Genomic DNA, 22,307 nt, shown 5'->3' on the forward strand with positions numbered 1-22,307 from the left:
TTTGCTCATCAAATGACTAATCCCACATCATCGCCATTTATTGAGTCGCCATCAATTCAAAATAATGTACTCAAGAGCTACACTACAGACACCGCCAAGCTAGATTCCAAGATCTACATTTCCAAACTAGAGTTTCAAATAAAATCATTTGAAACAGAAAGAGAGCTATGGGCAAAGGAGAGGCAGACGATCGTGTCACAATATGAAAACAACATCAAACAAAAGAACAAGGAGATTGAGGAGTTGAAGTTAAATATGGATTTTGTATACAAAGAGAATGAGCAGTTGGGGTCCAAGATTGAAAATTCAAACGATATCTCTCAAGTTCGATTGAACGAGTTGAATCAACAGAATAAGGAATTGAAATCTCGAAATAGCAAGTTGGAGTCAAATTACCGTAGTTTGGTTGATAAGAATGACAGATTGATTAGAAAACACAAGCAAGTGACTGCTGATTGGAACACACAAATCAAAGTCAATGATGAGTTAAGTAATGAGTTGAAAACACGAGACCAAACTATAGAGACATTACAAACATCCAACCAAGAATTCGTTGATCAGCTTGAGCAATACACCAAGCTTTTTAAAAATGATGAATCGTTGTTTAAAAACAACCAAATTCTCATGAACAAGAATACAAGCTTGCAAAAGACCAACAACCAACTTCAATTGAAAATTGATCAACTTTTGCAGAAACAAACGTCTATAGAATTGTTGAAGCAGAAAAATATGAGTTTGGCCAAAAGCCGTGATCAATTAGAGGAATTAAAGTGTAAGCACCAAAAGTTGGAAGTGGAAAAACTAGAATTGGAGTCCAGGTACAACGAATACTTTCAGAACTTGGAAAGATCTATTGTTGATGATGATAATTACAACCCTGAAGATCTAGATGTGACAAAGTCATTGAAGGTTCAAAATTTCATAGACAAGTTCAAGGAACTTCAAGCACAGAATTTGACATTAAAGGAGAAATACGATGCCAAAACTATTGAATCTAACGAGTTGAAGCAAGAACTAGAAGATGTTTCTAAACATATTGAACAAGATTATTTGCCGTTGATACAAAAAGGGCAAGCTAGAAACGAAGTTGCGTCTAACCGAATATCAGAATTGGAAAGAGAAAAAATGTTGTTTACAGCTGAAATTGAACATTTAAGAAAACTGTTGAAAGATTTGGAAGCGATTTTAAACTCAAGAGAGGAATCAAAGCATGAAAACAAGACCATGCAGCAATACATTACCAACTTGGAGAATTTAGTTGACCAATACAAACGTAAATTAGATGATCTAAGCAAGAAACAGATAGAGGTGAGACCACAAGTAGGTGAAAAGAGACAAAGACCAGATGATAAGAGCTTTCGCCAAACAGCGACGGACTTGGAGAAGGAAAATACCCAATTACTAGCAACAATCAAAAAATTGGAGCTAGTGAACTCCGAATTGAAACAAAAGTTAGACTCATTGCAAGTCATAGTTCAAAAACGTGATTCAATAAAGGTTTTAGAGCTAAAAAATAATTTGCTATCGAAGGACCAATTTGTGAAACGGGAAACACTTGATGCACTACGGAAAGAGAACGAAGCCTTGATAGAGAAGTACATAAACCACCGGTCCAACACTGAGCTTATCCCAAAAGCCTTGTTTGCGAGACAAGAGGATGATAAAACTGCCTTGCAGTCGCAAGTTGATACATTGACCAAAAGAATCAACCGGTTAAGAGATATCTACACGCAAAAATCAAAAGATATTTTAATCACCATATCTAAATATTTTGGTTATTCCATTGAGTTTTTGCCTAGCACCATTCGTCCGGATGAACTTTCATCACGATTGAAATTGTCGTCAAAATTTATTCCGCGGGAAAAGAACTCGTATCTTATCCTTGATTTTGATAACAAGTCTCTTAAAGCATACGGAGATTACGAATTTAAATCACTTTGTGAAGAATTGGCCCATGAGTGGGTTTCAAAAAACCAGTTTCCTTGCATGTTAAGCGCATTGAACTTGAAATTATACGAAGCTGCAAAATCTACATAGTATGCTCTTATAATTTTAATAATTTTCGAGAAACCGACTGTAAAATCTCTTCATGTGATATCAGATAAGTTTTGGGATCTTTCTGAACCTCTTTGAATGTGTTGCCCTTGGTTATATCGTCAAAATTGGCCTTGAAGTCGTTTAAAAATGCAGACTTGTTTTCAGCATTGCCGTGCCGCATCCAATATGTATACAACCACACCCACGCGTCTCCATTGGAGGGGTCTGCACTTAGGCTTCTATCGAACCAAGACTTTGCTTTAGCGAATTTCCCATCCTGCCAAAATAAAATACCTAAATAAAGCAAAATTTCTGGAGAGTTGTTCGTTTTCAGCAAAGCGTTGACAAATTCAGGTTTACGAAGTGACATCTTTGGAATGAGCGAAAGATGCTGGTACCAGACGTAGGTATTAGTTGGAAACTGCTTCAAGTTCTTGTTGGTCAAGTTGATGGCTGTTTTTGTATTCTTTTGACGTTTTTCAAGCTCAACATGTGCCACCGCAATTTCCACCGAATTTGAGATGGTTAGTGCTGCAGTATCGAGTATGGATCTTGCTTTAATAAGAACACCAAGCTTTTCCTCTATCATAGAGTAAGCTATCCACAATTTTGTAGATTGGGGACACTTTTTCACTGATAATGCTGCCGCCTCTCTTGCGGATTTGATGTCTTTCATGTCATCCATTAATATCTGAATGTGTTGTAAATGTAGCTTCCAATGTCCAGGAAAAAGGTCCAACGCTTGACGAGAGGCTTGTACAGTCTTTTCAGGTGACACCCCGGCACATCGCAAAATATGAATGTACTTGTACCAGTATCTAACATTTCTTTTGGGTTCCTCTTTGATCACTTTTTCAACAAACAGTTTGGCTCTATCAATGTGTCCCGAGTTGAATTCAAGTTTGATACTTGCAAATTTGATCAGGTCATCGTTAAACCTACTGTCAGCTAGATGTAAAATTTCACGAGCTTTAGCTACATCGCTAGCAATTCTCGATGCATCTTTAGCATACATCAAGTATAATACAATTGAGTCAGGATTTATCGTAATTGCCTTTGAGTAATATTGTAACAATGTTTCCGTATCCATAAACTGCTTCGCTATGCCTATGATTGTTTGCCAGACGTTGACTTCAGCCAGTCCCAAGTGCACCAAAAAGTCTATTACGCAATGTACAATAACGAAGTGGCCATCTTTAGCTTGAGCTTCTGCTTCATGGACCAACTCGTTTGGACTAATGTCCTGGGACCTCAAAAAGCTAGAAACTATTTCTTTGCCAGTCTTGGTAAATCCTTCCTCTGTTGCATTTATTGCTATATCAAACCACTCCGATTTTGATACATTGGGATTTTCATTGACAGCTCGATCTGTCAACTTGCGTATTTTCGTCTCTAGTATATTGGGGTTCTCCCGTTCCTCAAGTTTACAAGCAGCAATCCACACCTTAACGTCACCAGAAAGCGTCTTTCGTGCTTTGTTCAAATATTTCTTTGCGTCATCGTATGTCGATATATTTACCAATGCAATCCAAAACTCCCAAACTGTTGGGCAAAGGTCAACCGCTTTGATTAACAACTTTTGCACTACATCCTTATCATCTTCAATGTCAATCAAAAGTTTCCAAAGCAGATCGTTTCTTGGAAACTCTTCCAATGCTTGCATTATTTTTCTTTTTTTTGACTTTGTTTCCATTTCCAATTCGATTGCTTTCATCCACAAATTCACAGAGTTTTTGCAGTATTTCAACCCTTCTTTGGTTATAGCTTTGGCATAATCAATGTCGTTCATATTTAGTCTGACATTCTCAATCCACACTTCCTCGGATCCTGGTATTGTCTTGCATGCTTGCAGAATCAAATCCCTCGCCTTGTTGAAGCTCTTTGCTTGCTCCTCCAATCTTGCAGATTGTATCCAAGAGCTGGGTCGGTATGGTTCTGTCTTCCGTAATGATGAAAGTATCAAGCGGCCCTTTTTCAAGTCTGCGAATTTGGCGTCCCTATCAGCACCCGAAGAACTCAATATCGTGTCTTCTAAAGGATCTGATTCGTCCCTCCTCTTATTTGCAACAAGGTTATCCAATTTGCTAGATAATAAGTTCTCCTTTTCTTCTCTAGACCTATCTCCATTGGCCCCGATATCAGCTCTTTTTGCTAGAATCAGGTCGGGGGCAGTATAAAGTCTCTGCAGCTGTTGCTCTAGAATACGCAGACGCTTATTCTTTCTTGTCATGTCTCCTGCTTCTGGCAACAGTAGCCACTCATCTTCTGTCAAGGATGTCAAGTCACGTTTCAAATCAGAAAACTGAGACTTCTGGGATACCTCCTCATCAGTTGGAACTTTTACCATCGTAGTATGCTTTCTCCTGGACTTTAATCGATTCTCGATCTCCTCAAAAATAAGGTCTGCCTCTTCATCCTCTTCATCTCTTTTCCATTGAGACAACAATAGTCCACCCTCGTTAAGCTCTTGATTGTTATTACTCTCCGCATCATCATCTACGTCATCGGTTTGTGAACTTTTGTTTTGGTTAGTTTTAACAGTGCTGAAACCAACGGCCCCTCTTCCGACTCCCGCCACATATCCTGGTGGTGGCTCCTGATCTAAAAATGCCAATTTATTATTCATTATTGGATCGAGGCTACGACAAAGGTGCAATAGTGTGTCGCGTTAATGAAAACAGCATTACCATTTGTTCTTTATGGCAACTTTTCAATTCAGCGTGTTGATGTTTTGTGTAACTTCTGCTTCTCCTTCTCTCATCTCAAAGAAACATTTGACTTTTTTTTTTTTTATTTTCTTCAACTTAACAGAAAGGTTTTCCTAACAACAGACTGACTAAAGCAAGCCATGTCTAAAAGATCAGCAGATGAGGACCTCAATGGTCAAAATGCTTCAAGATCAGTAAAAGCGTCTGAGAACTCGCTTCCTATTACAACCCAAAATGAAGCATCAATCGATGATATGGACGTTGGGGAATTTGAAGACCCATATGGCGATGATTTCGAGAGTGATGAGGAAATCATTGAGTTGGACGAAGAAGCCGATGGCGATGAAAACATGGACGAAGAAGCTGCCAACAGAAAAATTGAGGAACTTGAAAAGAGGGAACAGGAGCAGCAACAGGAACCGGAGTCAGCAATTTATTTGCCTCACAAATCTAAACCATTAGGTCCTGACGAAGTATTGGAAGCAGACCCATCAGTTTATGAAATGTTGCATAATGTTAACTTGCCTTGGCCTTGCTTGACTGTGGATATTTTGCCCGACAACTTGGGCAATGAGAGACGTACTTATCCTGCTACGGTATACTTGGCAACAGCTACCCAAGCCGCTAAAGCCAAGGACAACGAACTAATAGCCATGAAAGCATCAAGCTTAGCAAAAACTTTGGTGAAGGATGACAACGATGAAGACAACGATGACGATGATGAAGATGATGATATGGACTCGGATCCTATTTTGGATACTGACACAACTCCATTGAAACACACCACAAATAGAATTAGAGTGAATCCCCACTCTCAGCAAACTGGAGAATACCTCACTGCAACAATGTCAGAAAATGGAGATGTTTATATTTTTGATTTGGCATCACAATTCAAGGCTTTTGATACACCTGGTTTCGTCGTCCCTAAACAATCTAAGAGGCCAGTTCACACTATTCGTGCTCATGGAAATGTTGAAGGATATGGATTGGATTGGTCTCCTTTGATAAACACTGGAGCTTTGTTGACAGGTGATGTCAGCGGAAGAATACATTTAACAACCAGAACAGCATCGAGTTGGGTTACAGATAAGACGCCTTTTTTCGCTTCCCAATCATCAATCGAAGATATACAATGGTCAACAGGTGAAAACACCGTCTTTTCTACGGCAGGCTGCGATGGCTATGTCAGAATATGGGATACTAGGTCGAAAAAACATAAGCCAGCATTGTCAGTGAAAGCATCAAATTCCGACGTTAATGTCATTTCTTGGTGCTCCAAGATCAATCACTTGCTAGCGTCCGGACACGACGATGGTACCTGGAGCGTTTGGGATTTAAGGAACTTTACACAACCAAACCCATCGCCAGTGGCCAATTATGATTTCCACAAGTCTCCAATAACTTCCATATCTTTCAACCCGCTAGATGAGTCAATCATTGCCGTAAGTTCTGAGGATAATACGGTTACTTTGTGGGATTTGGCGGTAGAGGCAGATGACGAGGAAATTTCACAACAAAGAAAAGAACTTAAAGAGTTACATGATATACCACCACAATTGTTGTTTGTACATTGGCAAAAGGATGTTAAAGATGTCAGGTGGCACCAGCAAATCCCTGGTTGTTTGGTCTCCACGGGAGGAGACGGATTAAACATCTGGAAAACAATTTCAGTTTAGAGTTTGAATCCATCGAGTTTAGTATTCAAAAAAAATTTATATTAGGTCCACTCCATTAGTCAGTATCTGTGTAGCTCTTGCTTTTCTCTGTCTGCTTTATCTATTTGTTTTGTCAACTTGGCTAGTCGATGATCCATTTCTAGCCAAAAGTTATTGACTTCCATTGCTGACTGTACATACTTTTCATATATAATCATACTTTTAATAAATAACATAGTGTAATACCTAAAGAGCTCCCTAATCCGTTGGCTTTGCAGATAATTCATTTGCGATATACTTGCAAGATTCGTCTCGGTGATGCGCGTGTTGATATCATTTATGATCGAATCGGGCTCCATGTTGACTATTTCGACCATATCTGGATGCGCATCTATAATACTGTCACGATATAGACTAATGTCTTCTTCCTTTATCAGAGCGGATATCGCCGTTTCTTCATTCTCCGGTGTTTGGATTTGGTAATGTTCTGTTAATGAGATCAATGTTTTTAATTCTGGGTATTTCTCATTCAACTCAAGAAATTGGGACCTCAATTTACATAGTTGAGACTCAATAGACTCCTCCTTTGCATTAATCAAGGCTAATTGGAGGTTTTTCACTCTTTGAGATATGTTAGCGATACCTTCATCCATTCTCAGTAGGGCTATTGAGGTAGATCAAAGGGCTCCTATTTTTTTGCGCGGTACAAAATTACACCTTACATGATGTTTGCACTGCAAGATAGCTACATGGCAAAGTTTACACTAAAAAAAGGGAAAAGGATTCATTGTATTCTCTAGTCTACTGTAGCTACTCTTCCTCACTACTGCTGCCATCATCTTTCAGCTTTTTGCTCCTACCCATAAAGTCTCGTAAACTTACTGGTTTTTGATGAGTAGAAGTGAGAGCAAAATGTTTCAGCTTCTTGGGACGCGAGTTGTTCTCAATCTGTATGTTTTCAAATTTCACATGCTCGTAATCACTCTCATCCGCATCAGAACCAGATTCAGAACTCTCGTTATGGCGTTTGGGGACTGCATTGGGAAGAGTAATGGCCTCCTTCCTTAAACCGGCGTCCTCTACTTTGGGACCCTCTTCTTCGTGTTCCTCTTCACCTAGTAGCTCCTGTAACTGATCCTCTAGATCCTTAAAATCGTCATCCAAATCTACTGTCTGGTTTGCTTGATCGATTTGTGTGTGTGTTTGTCTCTTTGTCAACGTGGTATTTTCTTTCGATTCTGCTGTGGGTACTTGTTGTTTGGGAGCGTTGCTAGCTCGCTGATTCAGTGAACCACCCTTGGAGTCTGTATGATTGGAGGAGAGAACATTGGCAGGCGGCTTGGTGTCATTTTGAACCAAATCTTCAAAGTCACTTTCACTGATGATTGGCTCTGATTGTTTTGGCTCCGGTGGGGGTCGTTTTGATGCAACTTTACTTCTGGGTGCAGCCTTGCTATCACGCATCACCTTCTTGGCATTACTGGCGTCGACCACACTTGTATCCAGTGCTTTAGCCTTTTGTTTACGCGGAGACGGCAGTTGCCCCTTTTTAGTTTCCTGTTCATATTGCCGTTTTCGTATTTGTTGCTTGTATTCCTCTTCAAGCTTAGTTATCTCCGTCAGTAGCTTTGGTCCACTTCTACTCTTATTGACTCTGATAGTGCTATTTAGCTGGTTCAACTTCAATTTGTTGTCAGAATTGGTGCCACATGTCAAATAGTATTCCATATTCTTGTTCAAAGTATGTTTTTGAGAAGTGCCTTCGAATAGTATTGGTTTGTCCAGTTCTGACGACAAAGCCAGGAGAATGCATTGTTGATCATTTTGGTAAAGCCTTACAGGCTTTGATTGATCCATAGAATCGGGTATAAATCCATACCTTATAGCCACATTTTCACTGTCATGGGATACGTAGTTGGGATCAGTGAGAATTGATAAGTCCAATTCATATTCGCCGTCAGCTAGAGACATCACAACTCATGAATTTAATCTTAGTTCAAACTATGTTTCGTGGCAAATTCTGCTGGTGAAAGGGGTCTCTATTATCGGACTACAAAAGAAAAAGACAAACCTTACGTTCTAAAAATAGTGGTGCGAAAATAAAACGATTCCCGCTTTACAAAATTGGTTTTAAACCCCTCAACACAAATTAAGATCAGGAAATGTAGAAAACATTTTTGGAAAAGGATGCTTTGAACAGGGCCAAGCTCTTTTTACTCTAGTCTAGTATATCTAGTTGTATATTTCATGACTTGTGACTAGATATAGAAGGTGTAAATAACCTTTTACAAAGGTTTCACCATTTATCAATATATTGTTGCAAAAATGTTTAATCGCCAATACAGAAATCGATGAACTAATAAAAGTGGAAAAAACAAACAAAATACCTTTCTTCAACCTTCCTTTTATCATCAGATACCTTCCAATTCAAAGACTGAAACAACTTCACACTCTTTCTTTGCATCTACCAAAGTTGTGCTGACTCGGCTGCAAGGTAAACTGATTTGGAAAAAAAGTAAACAAAAACTCCTCATTTGAAAAAAATACCGAGACGTGGTGCTTTGGCAGCAAATACCATCAGGTTTCTCATGGCACTCATATCGACACCTCATGATCAAGATATCGGGATTTTTCATCCGAAAGTTATTCTACTCTCTTTAGGTATTACAACAACTGCATACTTGTCATACCGATTTTACAGGAGATATCTCAAGCCAGTGCGCTCAATACTAGACCTTACTCCAGAAAGGCTTGAATACAACCACAAATTATACGGTTACGTTACACGAGTTGGGGATGGTGACAACTTCCGATTCTACCATACACCTGGAGGCGTTCTTGCCGGGTGGGGATGGCTTAAAACTGTGCCCAAAAACAACAGAGTCTTAAAGAATGAGACACTAATGATTCGATTGTGCGGTATAGACGCCCCAGAACGAGCACATTTTGGTAAGCCAGAACAGCCATTTAGTGAAGATGCGTTACGGTGGTTGCGATCTTATCTCTTGGGGAGATATGTGGTAGTTACGCCGTATCTGGTGGATCAATACAAGAGGATTGTTGGTAGGTGTCAGGTTTGGAAATGGACGGGGAAGAAGGACGTTTCTGCTGAGATGTTGAAGCATGGCATGGCCATTGTGTACGAGGGAAAAGTCGGAGCAGAGTTTGGAGACAATGAAGACTGGTACAGGCGACTAGAAAAAAGAGCCCGGCTACTAAAACGCGGGTTGTGGTCATTAGGCTCGAAGATGTTGACCCCTGGTGATTATAAAAAGACTTACTACCGAGGCAATTGATCGTCTGGTATATATATATATATATATAAATTTGCATTTATTTGAATATCTACCTTTGCAAATCTTTTTGTCTACTTCAATAAATCGGCAACTGCACTGGATAATGCCTCAACGTTTTCTTTTGTGTCTGCCTCGGCATAAACACGTACAGCATCTTCTGTACCTGAAGCCCTAACAAACGACCTTCCTTGTGGATATTTTGCAACCAAATCATCGATTTTACCTTGCAACCCTTTAGGTTCAATCAATGTTCTCTCGGCATTTGTGGTTTTGAAAATCGTTCTATCTGGAACAACAACCTTTACTAGTTTATTAGGTAAATCAGAGTAAGCCTTATTCCATTGCTCCGGGGTAAGATCAAGATAATGCAAAATAACCAACACGACCAAAAGGTCAGAAATTGCATCACCCACTGTTTGATTGATTAATTGACTAAAATTTTGAAGAACTTTAACCGCAGTCTCTTCTTTTGGAGAACTTGACTTGTAATCGTAAATTTTTCGCTCGGCTTCGTTTTTAAAAACCACAGTGCCATGGCCATTGGCTTCGAAGTAGACTCCAATATCAAATTTCTCTGCCTCGTGATGCAAGTGTTTAACACCAGTTGGCGTACAACGAACAGGCAACTCCAATACATCCTCAACATAATTGGTCGAAGATCCATTCGCATAAGCAGTTTGGACAACACCAATGTCAAGTTTTAATTTACTCGAATCAATATCCTTGAAGATTTGTTGCAAAAATAAAGCAATCAAGGTGGAAATCTTGTCACCATCAAGGAGAACAAAATCATCATTCGAGTTTTTGTAGTAACAGATTAATCTGTCAGCATCACCGTCAAAAGAGGCGTAGAGCCTATTTGAAACTGGTTGCACATTCTTTGGCAATTTTTGATTTGTTTTAACAAAATCAGCACCACAGTCATAGTTTAGCAACGAGGGAGTTTCATAATCCCCATTGACGATTTCAAAGCTGACTTTGTCAGAAAGGTATTTTTTCAATAACGCATCTATCTTAGGTGCACCCACCCCATTTGCGGCGTCAATTGTGATGTCAATCTTTTCGTTTCCGTTTCTGTTTCTGTTTGACAAGTCAAAAATTTGTCTAAATGAGTCAGCCAACTTTTTGTAATATCCCTCTTCATTCCTTTCCCCAAAAGATGACTCATTGAATGTTCTTGTAATGTAATGTAATTCAGGTGTTGTCAAGAGTCCAAGATCGACATATTTCGTATTTGGAACACTTTTAAATCCATCAATGGTGGCTTTGTTTAACGCTGGACTACTCTCTCTCGAATCTCTAGCAATTACAACACTGCTTGTACTGTTCAAATCAATGTCCAACCCCTTAGCCAAGCCCTCAATTGTTTTTATCAAGTCTGGCTCTGACGAATTGGCCAATTGACATGCAAATGTTTCCCATTTGGTTTCCAACATGCTACCCAATGGATCGACCACTTTGACCCCATTGTCCTGAGGCGGGTTGTGAGATGCAGTAATCATGACACCAACAGTCTTGCCGCCAAGGCTTTTCGATCTCAATGACGCAAGAATTCCCACGGTATAATTGACATAGTCCAAGTACTTCGCATGCATACGGAACCCAGCAGTTCCATAGGTGAAAGTAATTCCTGCAGGCTTAGGGTGGTTAGGCACATGTTGTTCCACTAGCTCTTTAAGTGACATTTTGGGGGTAATGTGTTTATTGTCGAATCAATCGGAGATCTTAAACTTTGGATCGAAAACGAAATCAAATGAAAAATTTCTAAATTTGTAAAAACCACACTGCCGAGAAATTATAACAATAAACACTTTGAAGTAAACACACCCAACTGCTGTACCATGTTCAAAAGATTCAAATCAACAACCCCCCCGTCATTCCATAAACAAGGTAGATCCACCGTTAGGATCCAATCACCAGAACAGAAACTCAAAAATGCAAAGCCCAAGGAATCACCGTTTGTTCACGAGTTGGTTCTCACAGGAAGACCCAATTGGGACAAAGCACCTCCACAGTTGAAACAAAGATACAAAGGCATATTCCTTGTCCTCTTGTCGGTTCCAATAATACTCATCACCAGTTTTGAGATGTACCAAAGACTCGAAGGACAATCGACAAAGAAGATCCAACAAGGTGAAAAATTACCCAACGGAGTCAACAGAGACTTTGAAGAGAGTGAAAAGTATAAAGTAGAAAAGGAATCATTCATGTACAAACTATTTGGCAAAGATTTCTTTCTAGACGGGTTTACAAGCAAGACAATGAAGGCTGACAACAATGAAAAAGAAAGAGAATGAAAAGTGATTTTAATTCATTTGCAGCCAAGAAAGCATATTTTCTATTTCCAAATGGGTCGATTTTCATGAAGCGTTTTAAGCAAATTTTCGTCATCAAATCGTGAACCCAATGAAGACAATGGCCGCTCTGGCGACGTGCAATTATAGCTTAGTCTTCGAGAATATGATAAATTTGGAATGTTTGTCTCATTTAATAGCGAATTCGGCCGGCCAATTACAGTAGCATCTGAATTGGCTCGTGATCGACTTTCATAAAAGGGATCAGTTTGGTGTTGCCATGAAGGAGGTGATACATTGATTCCAGTGGGGAGTGTATGGTTGTTGTTATTGTTTTGACTTTTCCCTCGATATGGAGATTGAAATACAGGGTGAGTAACATCAATTTCGGGGATCTTGGTGAAACCCTTCGTTTTAGGAAATTTAGGATACCCCAATTTAATATAATTTGGCACAATGCGTGGTAATCTTGACGCGGGACGTGAACTTGAATTTAAAACATTGTTTGTGTAACTATCAAAATCGAATGAAACTGCTTTTTGTCTCTGTTTTGTCTGTGTTACATCTGCTGGTCCCTTGAGCAAAGGCGTTTTGACTAGCGTTTCCTCTTCGTCTTCTTTATCTTGAATTTTCATACCTTCAAACACTTGAATTAAAGTGCTTTTCAAGCTTTTTGCCTTGGGTTTCTCTTCAGTAAGAAAATCCTTGACTCTATCCTTTTTTGAGATACTCAACGGCATTGTAACTGATTCAACATCGACATTAAAGTCTATTCCCATTCCATTGCTCATAGGACGTTCAAATTCATGAACTGAGTTCTTTGACGTGGTACGAAATTGACGTAGTCCTCTGGTATTTCCCATTGATCCCCTCTTTCGTTGAAGATTGATATCATGGATATCCAGGTCAGCTTTAGCGCGCAAAATCAAATCATTAACTTCCATCCATTTTGGGTGCAACTTTTTGTTAAACTTAAGGGAGATGTCCTTATCAGTGACAATGCTCTCCATGATAGCACCTTCAATCAAATTGATCGAGTTTGAACAAACTTTATACCTCGATCCAATATCCTCGCTAATTGTAGAGTTCCCATCTGTACTGGTGTTATCGGAAAATGCCAACACATCAATCAATTCGTCACACTCTTGTTCAATTTGGCTTATCAAATACAGGAAAACCTCATTCCATTTGCTATCGATATTCTCCAGTTTTAAAATTTTAAACTGAGCTTCCAAACACTTCCATTTATCTAACATCACTTCATAACTAGAAAGTACAAATTCTCTTGACACTTTAAACGAACTCAGCAGACAGAGAGCATTGAATTCCTCAATCTTTGTGGGAACAATATCAAGCGATACACGTAACGGGGGAATTTTGCGTTCGACGAGCATAAACTCTTCATAAAGCTTCTCATCTAAATTACTAAAGGTTGGAAGTCTAATTGATTTTACCGAAACTGACGAGCCAGGAAATTCGTTAATCTTCATTTTAAAAACAATGTCATTCAAGTTAAATTGCGGCAAAACTCTCTTTGGACTCGATAACTTACAATCTTTCATCTTGATCACCAGTTTTGTACACTCTTCAATTTCAGTTGTTAATGACTTGATAACTGACTCAATCAAGTCATGATAATTTGTAGAAACCTCCAAGGTCTTCTTCACCACAATCAGGGATTTCTTGACATCCAACAAGACATCACTCACATCCACAAACTTTCTGATCAACTCTTGGCTTATGTACATTGAAGGATCAGCCGACTCAATCACCAATAGGAGTTGGGATATAATTGAATCCATACTATCCATTTCTCGGAGTAAATTTTGTAATGCAGCTTTACCTTCATAAAACCAATCAAGTATATTCATTGCGTGTCTTGACACTTCTTTGATGTTGTTGAAAACAATAATCAAGTCATTAAGATATAGATCAACATCCTCCAATACTTTGTTAATCTTGAATAAATCGTGTTGCAGAAGTGATACAGAGTTTGATTCGTTTGGCTGTGAGATGTTGGCAAGCTCCTCATAGAAGGAAAAAACAGGTACGGATGATAGTAAGTGTGAAAGCTTGAGCTGAGGACTCCTTGTTACGTGGGAAACCATATTAGCATTGTTGTACCGAGCAGGAGTAAAAACGTTTGAAGGATGGTCAATGTTGCAATTATAAAACGTGATTTATGTAACGGGTTGAAACAAAAAAATGTAACAATTGAATAATAATTTAGGTCCCTTTTCTATGAAAATGCCTCTATATTATCCTAAAAAATAAATATAGATTAATTCTAATTTGCCGTGAATAATTAGTTTGTAATAATGACAAGTAATGCCTAAAAGTTGCAGGAGAATATCAAAATAATTCTAAAACAAAAACAAAACAGTCTATGTCGTAACATTTTAATTATAGACATTCAAAATATGACACTACACAAAGCCATTATCCTCTTCACAAAAATTTATCTTTGAGATGAGGGCATAAAGGCATCAAAACCTTTCCACTGTTTAGACAATACTGTTATAATTATGGGCAAAGCACCAAATAAGAAGTTCACTACTAAACAGGACCCAACTGGAAATACTGTTGCTGCTGACAAGCACCTCAACAGTGTTTTCAAGTTCAACACTAATCTTGGACAACATATTCTTAAAAACCCACTTGTGGCCCAGGGAATCGTCGACAAGGCACAGATCAAGCCCAGTGACATTGTATTAGAAGTCGGTCCCGGTACTGGTAACTTGACTGTACGAATACTAGAGCAAGCACGTAAGGTAATTGCCGTGGAAATGGATCCCAGAATGGGTGCAGAATTAACCAAAAGAGTTCATGGAACTCCGCAAGAAAAGAAGTTGGAGATTCTATTAGGCGATTTCATCAAGACTGATTTACCCTATTTCGATGTATGTATATCCAACACTCCATACCAGATTTCATCTCCATTGGTGTTTAAATTACTTAATCAACCACGCCCACCACGCGTTTCTATTCTTATGTTCCAAAGAGAATTTGCCATGAGATTAGTTGCCAGACCAGGTGACGAACTATATTGTCGATTATCGGCAAATGTACAAATGTGGGCCAATGTAACGCATATAATGAAGGTGGGTAAGAATAATTTCCGCCCACCGCCACAAGTCGAGTCGAGTGTTGTTCGTATCGAAGTCAAAAATCCGAGACCTAATATAGATTTTAATGAATGGGACGGATTATTGAGGGTTGTGTTTGTGAGGAAAAACAGGACTATAGCAGCTGGGTTCAAATCACAGGCCGTGATTGACATTTTGGAAAAGAATTACAAAACATGGTTGGCTACACAGGAGAACGATGCCGACACGATGGTTGTTGATAACAAGGCCGATTTGAAAGGTTTGATAAAGGAGAAAATTGACAGAGTATTGACAGAGACCGGATTCGCTGATAAAAGAGCGGGTAAATTGGATCAAACGGATTTTTTGAAATTGTTATACGCCTTCCACCAAGTTGGATTACATTTTGCATAAAAAAGCCCTTTCAAAGTCTAGTCTATCAAGATATATATATATATAAGCATTTATTAATCACCTCCTCTTTGTTGTCTTTGTATTGTCCTTTTCTATAACTTCACCAACACCACCCATTTCCTCCAAATTGTCTTCAGCAACAGCAACTGCCTGTCTTCTCTCCCAATACCTATCCTCACACAATTCAAATGCAACCTTCTTCAAATACTTTCCACGTGCTTCGCGATGACTTGATATAGACCACTCCAAGAATGCAGCACCTGTTCTGACATAGAATACACGAAGAGATTCAAACGGTTTGGGGTGTGGTAACCATGGCCTTGGGTCTGGGAATTCTTCTTCTTCTTCCCTTTCAGCTTGCTCCACCTCTTCTTCCTCTTCTCCTTCTTCGTCTACATCATTGTCCATCTCTTCATCTTCATATTCAAAATCGTCGTCTTCATCCTCATCATCTGATTCTTCAGCGGCCTTCTCTAACTCAGACAAATCTTCCCAAAACACTTTGACACCATCTAATTTACCCAAATCAATGGCATAGAATGAATCTAAACTGAACTCCTGCTCGCCCCGTTCAAAAATACCACCAAAAATGTAGAAAACGTCATCAACAACACATGTTGTTGCATTGAAACGTGGATGCGGTAATTGGTTCATAACAGGATACTCAACGACGTCCTTCTTCTCTTCCTCTTCTTCCTTCAGTTCTGCATCCTTCAATTTATCCAACTCAGCATCATCATCGTCATCGTCATCGTTCAAGTTTGATTTAGCCAATATGGAGTTCAATATATCTTCCAAATCCTCATCTCTTGATTTTTCCTTTATGGCCTCTTTCTTTTTCCTTTGCGGTCTCAAGGCCAAGTTGTACCACCTATTACTATCAATTTGATAGCTGTACAACTGGTTGAAAAATTCAGAGTCCAACTGCTCTTCGCTCTCATCGTAATCGTACACCCCTCCAAATAAAATACCTCTATTTTTATGATAAACCAATGAACAACCAACACGAGGCAGTGGTAAAACACCCTGTCGCTTCCTTCGTTCAAACCTGATTCCCTTGGGATCACTCTTCATTTTCAAGATCCAACAATCACTCAATACTTTACCCTTTTGTAGACCTTTACCTGCCTTCACCTTGGTATATCCACCGTATAATACAACACCATCTGCACACGGAATAAACGAGTGTCCCGATCTGGCATCCGGTATTGGATGATTAGGAGGGAATTCAACTTGTTGCCATTTGAATTCAGTAACGTCAAATACCCATATATCGTTGAGATATGTAGTCATTGTGCCCAAATCACGGAATCCACCATGAAGAATGATGAAATTTTTCCACACCGCTAATCGATGGCCCGATCTTGCTGAGGGCCCCTTCTTTGCATCAATCTTTTGCCATTCCTTGGTATCTGCGTCCAAGATCCAAGTATCTCCATAGTGATAAAATGTTGATTGTTTAGGTGACGAAAATTCTCCACCAAACATCAAGACAATACCAGACGGATGCGCACACATGGCATGCGAAGATCGAGGCAATGGTGCATTTTTAGAAGTGAATTTTCTCCAAGTATCATTGTCAATCGAATAAGTGAATAAATCATTATGGAAATGTGATGTTTTACCGTCGCTTGACTCACCACCGAATAAAATGATTTCTCGTTTATTGTGTAAAGGAGAAGCAACCATGGTTGGATTTAGTCTCCTGTGTGGGTGGTGCTTGCATACTTCAACTTTAACTTCAGTAAATGCTTCTTGTTCTTTGGCGTAATTAGCTAAAATGGTGTCGATGTCCTCATCTTCCTCCTCTTCATCGCCCTGCCTCTTCGCCAACTTCTTATTTTTAATTTCGGCTTTGGACAAGTTTTTCTTTTGCTTTTCGGCAGCACGAGCCTTTTTGGCTTCCTTGGTTTTCTTATCCTTCTTTGCCATTTATCTAGGAGTTTGGTGAAGAATCTTATTCAGTGGTTGCAAAGATTAAAGAGCAAAAAAATTATTTCAATTTTGAAAAATGGTGAAAGTTTTGAAAACGCGACTCTCAAAACAATCAACAAAGAATCAAGAACACAGATTGAAGATACCACCCCCACACCAGCAATGTCTAGTTCAAACAACGACTATTTCAACAAACAAAGAGATATACTAATTCAAGAAATATCAAATAATTTATCCGAGGTTTTCACCAACTTAGAAACCCTAAATCGGTCTTTGAACGAAAGTATACAAATCGGCAAAGAATTTGATGATGTTGGTAGGTTATGGCGTACATTCTACGACGGAATGAATAAATTGAAAGATGAAACATCCATGAGGGGTAAGTCAAATGAAGAAGAGGAAGCTGAGAGGCGAGCTGGTGCAGGTTCCGAGTAGAGTATACATCTATCGTACAAAGTACTATAATGTAATTGATTCATATATGTTGTGGTTACGTAGATCTAAAACGTAGGTTGACACCCCATTTCGTGTATACCCCAATCTCTTCTTTCGAACAGTTACCGAAAATAATGCTCAACAGGGATAAAGTGATTGTACCTATTTTCGATTCACAGGTAGACCCAGTAAATCCTCTTACAACAACACAACATTGCCATGTGCTATTAGAGCATGCTTCACAACCACTTTATTACAAAAACAATACTACTTTTTAGGAGGCTATAAAGTTTATTTTGCGATGGAAAAAAAAATTTGATTTATACGATAGAACACTGAAGATACTGAAAGCACTGCCAACCTTCAAACTGCTTAGAAACATTTGTGGTGGACGATGGATGGTCCAGATTCGTCGTATTCTTGTTTTGAGATCCACATTTGTTGGAAAGTAGACAAGGAAGCCAAGATGGAACCACCGATCCAGACAGAGTATTTTCTTTCTGGTGGAGCAATGATCTTGACCTTCATTGAAGATGGAGCCAAAGCAGTGATTTCCTTTTGCATACGTTCAGCAATACCTGGGAACATAGTAGTACCACCAGACATGACAATGTTACCGTACAACTCTTTTCTGACATCAAGATCACACTTCATGATAGAGTTGAAAGTAGTTTGGTCAATACCAGCAGCTTCCAAACCCAAGTCAGCTGGACGGAACAAAGCTTCTGGAGCTCTGAATCTTTCGTTACCAATGGTGATAACTTGACCATCTGGCAATTCGTATGACTTTTCAATAGCAGATGATTGTGATGAAGTTTGCATCTCTTGTTCAAAGTCCAAGGCAACGTAACACAACTTCTCCTTGATATCTCTGACAATTTCTCTTTCAGCAGTAGTTGAGAAACCGTAACCACGTTCTGATAAGATCTTCATCAAGTAGTCAGTCAAGTCTCTACCAGCCAAGTCAATTCTCAAAATACCGTGTGGCAAGGAGAAACCAGCATAGATTGGAACAACGTGGGTAACACCATCACCTGAATCCAAAACAATACCAGTGGTTCTACCGGATGAGTACAATGACAAGACAGCTTGGATAGAGACGTAGAAAGCTGGAACATTGAAAGTTTCAAACATAATTTGAGTCATCTTTTCTCTGTTTGACTTTGGGTTCATTGGTGCTTCAGTCAACAAGACTGGGTGTTCCTCTGGAGCAACTCTCAATTCATTGTAGAAAGTGTGGTGCCAGATCTTTTCCATATCATCCCAGTTGGAAACGATACCGTGTTCAATTGGGTATCTCAAAGTCAAAATACCTCTCTTTGATTGTGCTTCGTCACCAACGTATGAATCCTTTTGACCCATACCAACCATGATACCTTGGTGTCTTGGTCTACCAACAATTGATGGGAAAACAGCTCTTGGTGCGTCATCACCAGCAAAACCGGCTTTACACATACCAGAACCGTTATCAATAACTAAAGCAGCAACTTCTTCTATAAAATGGTGTTAGTATGGTCATCCTCGGTGAAATCAAGCTGCATGACCTTATTGGGCGAGGGGAGGGGTTCAAGATAGCCGGTATAGTGTTCCGAAGGTAGTTATATTTCATTTGCTTATTTTGAGTCTCGACGTCGAACAAAAAAAAAAGTGCGCCTAAAAGTGAGCATGCGACTGAGATCAAAGATAACAAGATCCAACAACGGACCAGATCGGTGACGCGCTAATGGCAATCAATTCGTAAAGTAGCGTCGAATATGGTGAGAATACTCACTCAACAACATCCAATTGAGTCTGTATTGGATTAGATACTAGATTGATTAGATGCATTTTGATTTCGGTGAGAAATCGCCAAACTTGGATCAGTTGCTTCAAGTTGGATTGCTTGACTAAGCAAATACATCAATCATCGACACTTCATATATATCTCACTGTGAGTGAGTTGAGATGATTGTATTGAATGCTGTGCCCTCATTGGACTGATTGAAACTCGATAATCTTTTGATTCTCTTGGAGGGAGGGCTATCTTAAAACTCTCGACAGATACACACTGCAAACTTGAACTGAATCAATCAAATATTGATTGTAAAAGATGTTTAGTACATACCACCGTCCATTTTGTATATATGATTGATCTATTAAACTGTAGAAAATGCTTGATATAATACAAGTTGTGTTTCTAAACCAAAGAAAGAAAACAAGAAAAAGGTTTTTTTGAATTTTCAACAAACAGAGAGGTTTTGAAAAATAAAAAAAAAGAAAAAGAAAAAGAAAAAGAAAAAAAATTGGTTCGTTGGCAAAAAGTGAGAGTAAGTAAAGTAAGAGAGAGAGAGAGAGACGACAGGAGTTCTTAGTTGTTTTTATTTTATTTGGAGTTACAAAAAAGGATTATTTTTTATACCACAAGTACACGAAAACAATAGGAGAATAAACGGTGCCTCTTCATAGAGTTTAACCATCGTAAAATAAGGAAACATCGTCAGTCGTCTAATGAGGTAACCGTACTTACAAAACCATTAGACACTGTAAGTAAATAAAAGAGAATTGTTAAATCCGTTTTGAAAAAGCCTGTACCTGCTCAAAAGGTGGCAAATCGAACACCCGAAATTGTATAATCTTTGCCTTTTCTCGTACAGACTAGTTGTTGCTAACAACCCCTCAAAAACCCTTTCCGAAAACATAGATGGTCGTTGTAGCTCTTTCCTTTCGAAAGACTCGTTGATTTATGCCCCAGTTTACCAAGGGCTTTGCCGTATCGTGTTTGTTGGTGGATTCATGTCTAAAGCAACTCATTTTGTGCTAGGTACACGACCCACGAGATCTGGAATCGGCTTTACAAAAGTATATGTGTGATCAATTTTCTCAGGCTATGCTAGACAAGCAAAATTAGTAGACTGAAATTTGCGTAACAGTGCAATAATCAAAAGAATGTAGTAGAGCACAACCTATTTACGGGAACATCTAAATACCCTACAACTATTCGATGGTTTATATGTAATATATGTGTTACTCCTATTTCTAATACGGAAAAGCAAGGGAGACCGCTATTCGAAGTAACTGATGTATGCTGTAGACAGAGAACAAATCACACTGAGGTGAGATATTATGCTAGTAGCTTAGACCCTCTCGGATTACTTCTTATATAAGAAGCAAATCTAAATACCGCAGTTCCTAGGGTGTGTAAGAGAGTTGCAAAATCGGCACTTGCATCGGAGATTAGGGAAAACTTGTGACACGCATTTGGAAACTGCTTTGTAACCCACTCAAACTTCTTACGACACAAAGCTTCAAATGTAGAGTGTGTGCTGACGACAACGAAGGCAAAACGAAGAATCACTTAGAGAAGGTCACGATCAAAGGCGTTGATGATGCGCCTTGAAAGGATCTCGGATGACTCTTGAGAACCTTTTCAATGGATTAAGCAAACGGTTGAATAAAGCTTGCTTCATTTTCCCCCGCTTCGTCCGAGTGGCTTACCACCCTCACTAAATAAACAGAAGCGATGTAGTCATGACTGTGATTAGGTATATTCAAAGGGACCCCGTACTGTAAACTTCTTCCCCATTCATAGAGCCATAGCATTGCAACATTTCTACTGTTCTCTAATACAACTTAATAAGAGTGTCGCAAACAGTTTCGTGACTAAATTTAGAAAAGAATAAAAAAAAAAGAGGCAATGAAACTAAAAAAAAGAAAAGGAAAATCTGTTGATTCCAAAAAAGGCAAAGAGAGAAAGAAAGAAAAGAAAAAAATTACAAAAGGGTGAGATTACCAATCCTCGTCGGTTGTTACAAAGAAAGATACCCGTCATCACCAAAATTTCAAATCCATCTCATCGGTTGTTCCATTACGTATACCAAAAAAAGCTTCTACTTCTTCTTTAGAGTGCATTTACTGATTTATCAACTTTTGATTCCCGCATAACATAAAAACCAACAAAACTCAGTTTTCAGTACAACAACAACACATACAACCACAATCATGTCTTCATCAGTTCCATATGACCCATACATCCCCAACCAACAGACTGGAGATCAATCCAGGACTGCCGCAATACAAGCTGTATGTATTAGCCCTTGTTTTTACAAAAGACACATATTTGAATCGAATCAAATTTTACTAACTTTTCCATTATTTAGCAAATAGATGACACTGTTGGCGTCATGAGAGACAACATCAACAAAGTGGCAGAGAGAGGAGAAAGATTAGACTCAATAGAAAACAAGACTGATAATTTGGCCATCAGTGCCCAAGGTTTTAGAAGAGGTGCTAATCGAGTGAGAAAAGATATGTGGTGGAAAGATTTTAAAATGAGAATGTGTCTTATCTTTGCAGTCATCATTGTCATTATTGTCATTGTTGTTCCTATTGCTGTTCATTTCAGTTAAACCTTTCTCTGTGGGGTTCCAATGTTAGGCTTGTGGCTTTGCTTGTGTGGTTTCTATGTTTT

The 22,307-nt window shown here is 39.0% G+C and overlaps 14 protein-coding genes across 14 annotated transcripts; 7 read left to right on the plus strand and 7 right to left on the minus strand. All coding sequences in view use genetic code 12, as the record gives it.

Annotated features, from left to right (window-relative positions):
* Nucleotides 1-12: 12 nt before the first annotated feature.
* Nucleotides 13-2,037, plus strand: CANMA_000026 (coiled-coil domain-containing protein; the record flags this gene model as incomplete). The annotated part of the gene is made up of 1 exon (XM_051814682.1): nucleotides 13-2,037. The coding sequence occupies one exon, from the start codon at nucleotides 13-15 to the stop codon at nucleotides 2,035-2,037; it is 2,025 nt and encodes a 674-aa protein (XP_051674292.1).
* Nucleotides 2,038-2,044: 7 nt separating this feature from the next.
* Nucleotides 2,045-4,663, minus strand: CANMA_000027 (U4/U6-U5 snRNP complex subunit; the record flags this gene model as incomplete). The annotated part of the gene is made up of 1 exon (XM_051814793.1): nucleotides 2,045-4,663. The coding sequence occupies one exon, from the start codon at nucleotides 4,661-4,663 to the stop codon at nucleotides 2,045-2,047; it is 2,619 nt and encodes an 872-aa protein (XP_051674293.1).
* A 222-nt stretch (nucleotides 4,664-4,885) lies between these two features.
* On the plus strand, nucleotides 4,886-6,421 carry CANMA_000028 (ribosome biosynthesis protein; the record flags this gene model as incomplete). Its single annotated transcript, XM_051814903.1, has 1 exon — nucleotides 4,886-6,421. The coding sequence occupies one exon, from the start codon at nucleotides 4,886-4,888 to the stop codon at nucleotides 6,419-6,421; it is 1,536 nt and encodes a 511-aa protein (XP_051674294.1).
* Nucleotides 6,422-6,480: 59 nt separating this feature from the next.
* Nucleotides 6,481-7,053, minus strand: CANMA_000029 (uncharacterized protein; the record flags this gene model as incomplete). Its single annotated transcript, XM_051815014.1, has 1 exon — nucleotides 6,481-7,053. One exon carries the CDS (start codon nucleotides 7,051-7,053, stop codon nucleotides 6,481-6,483), a length of 573 nt encoding a protein of 190 aa, XP_051674295.1.
* A 157-nt stretch (nucleotides 7,054-7,210) lies between these two features.
* CANMA_000030 (uncharacterized protein) lies at nucleotides 7,211-8,371 on the minus strand (the record flags this gene model as incomplete). Its single annotated transcript, XM_051815126.1, has 1 exon — nucleotides 7,211-8,371. One exon carries the CDS (start codon nucleotides 8,369-8,371, stop codon nucleotides 7,211-7,213), a length of 1,161 nt encoding a protein of 386 aa, XP_051674296.1.
* A 617-nt stretch (nucleotides 8,372-8,988) lies between these two features.
* On the plus strand, nucleotides 8,989-9,696 carry CANMA_000031 (uncharacterized protein; the record flags this gene model as incomplete). Its single annotated transcript, XM_051815236.1, has 1 exon — nucleotides 8,989-9,696. One exon carries the CDS (start codon nucleotides 8,989-8,991, stop codon nucleotides 9,694-9,696), a length of 708 nt encoding a protein of 235 aa, XP_051674297.1.
* Nucleotides 9,697-9,767: 71 nt separating this feature from the next.
* Nucleotides 9,768-11,381, minus strand: AGM1 (phosphoacetylglucosamine mutase; the record flags this gene model as incomplete). The annotated part of the gene is made up of 1 exon (XM_051815346.1): nucleotides 9,768-11,381. The coding sequence occupies one exon, from the start codon at nucleotides 11,379-11,381 to the stop codon at nucleotides 9,768-9,770; it is 1,614 nt and encodes a 537-aa protein (XP_051674298.1).
* A 156-nt stretch (nucleotides 11,382-11,537) lies between these two features.
* Nucleotides 11,538-11,993, plus strand: CANMA_000033 (uncharacterized protein; the record flags this gene model as incomplete). The annotated part of the gene is made up of 1 exon (XM_051815457.1): nucleotides 11,538-11,993. One exon carries the CDS (start codon nucleotides 11,538-11,540, stop codon nucleotides 11,991-11,993), a length of 456 nt encoding a protein of 151 aa, XP_051674299.1.
* Nucleotides 11,994-12,034: 41 nt separating this feature from the next.
* On the minus strand, nucleotides 12,035-14,098 carry KAR9 (Kar9p; the record flags this gene model as incomplete). Its single annotated transcript, XM_051815567.1, has 1 exon — nucleotides 12,035-14,098. The coding sequence occupies one exon, from the start codon at nucleotides 14,096-14,098 to the stop codon at nucleotides 12,035-12,037; it is 2,064 nt and encodes a 687-aa protein (XP_051674300.1).
* Nucleotides 14,099-14,515: 417 nt separating this feature from the next.
* Nucleotides 14,516-15,490, plus strand: DIM1 (putative dimethyladenosine transferase; the record flags this gene model as incomplete). The annotated part of the gene is made up of 1 exon (XM_051815676.1): nucleotides 14,516-15,490. The coding sequence occupies one exon, from the start codon at nucleotides 14,516-14,518 to the stop codon at nucleotides 15,488-15,490; it is 975 nt and encodes a 324-aa protein (XP_051674301.1).
* Nucleotides 15,491-15,547: 57 nt separating this feature from the next.
* CANMA_000036 (uncharacterized protein) lies at nucleotides 15,548-17,422 on the minus strand (the record flags this gene model as incomplete). Its single annotated transcript, XM_051815784.1, has 1 exon — nucleotides 15,548-17,422. One exon carries the CDS (start codon nucleotides 17,420-17,422, stop codon nucleotides 15,548-15,550), a length of 1,875 nt encoding a protein of 624 aa, XP_051674302.1.
* Nucleotides 17,423-17,587: 165 nt separating this feature from the next.
* On the plus strand, nucleotides 17,588-17,860 carry DAD1 (Dad1p; the record flags this gene model as incomplete). Its single annotated transcript, XM_051815893.1, has 1 exon — nucleotides 17,588-17,860. One exon carries the CDS (start codon nucleotides 17,588-17,590, stop codon nucleotides 17,858-17,860), a length of 273 nt encoding a protein of 90 aa, XP_051674303.1.
* A 372-nt stretch (nucleotides 17,861-18,232) lies between these two features.
* On the minus strand, nucleotides 18,233-19,974 carry ACT1 (actin; the record flags this gene model as incomplete). The annotated part of the gene is made up of 2 exons (XM_051816004.1): nucleotides 18,233-19,353; nucleotides 19,965-19,974. The coding sequence occupies 2 exons, from the start codon at nucleotides 19,972-19,974 to the stop codon at nucleotides 18,233-18,235; spliced, it is 1,131 nt and encodes a 376-aa protein (XP_051674304.1).
* Nucleotides 19,975-21,838: 1,864 nt separating this feature from the next.
* Nucleotides 21,839-22,245, plus strand: CANMA_000039 (SNAP receptor; the record flags this gene model as incomplete). The annotated part of the gene is made up of 2 exons (XM_051816114.1): nucleotides 21,839-21,919; nucleotides 21,997-22,245. The coding sequence occupies 2 exons, from the start codon at nucleotides 21,839-21,841 to the stop codon at nucleotides 22,243-22,245; spliced, it is 330 nt and encodes a 109-aa protein (XP_051674305.1).
* Between the last annotated feature and the right edge of the window lie 62 nt (nucleotides 22,246-22,307).

Source organism: Candida margitis, assembly GCF_024628925.1.
Source record: "Candida margitis strain CBS 14175 chromosome Unknown scaffold15, whole genome shotgun sequence".
In the NCBI taxonomy this organism is placed as follows: Eukaryota; Fungi; Ascomycota; class Pichiomycetes; order Serinales; family Debaryomycetaceae; genus Lodderomyces; species Lodderomyces margitis.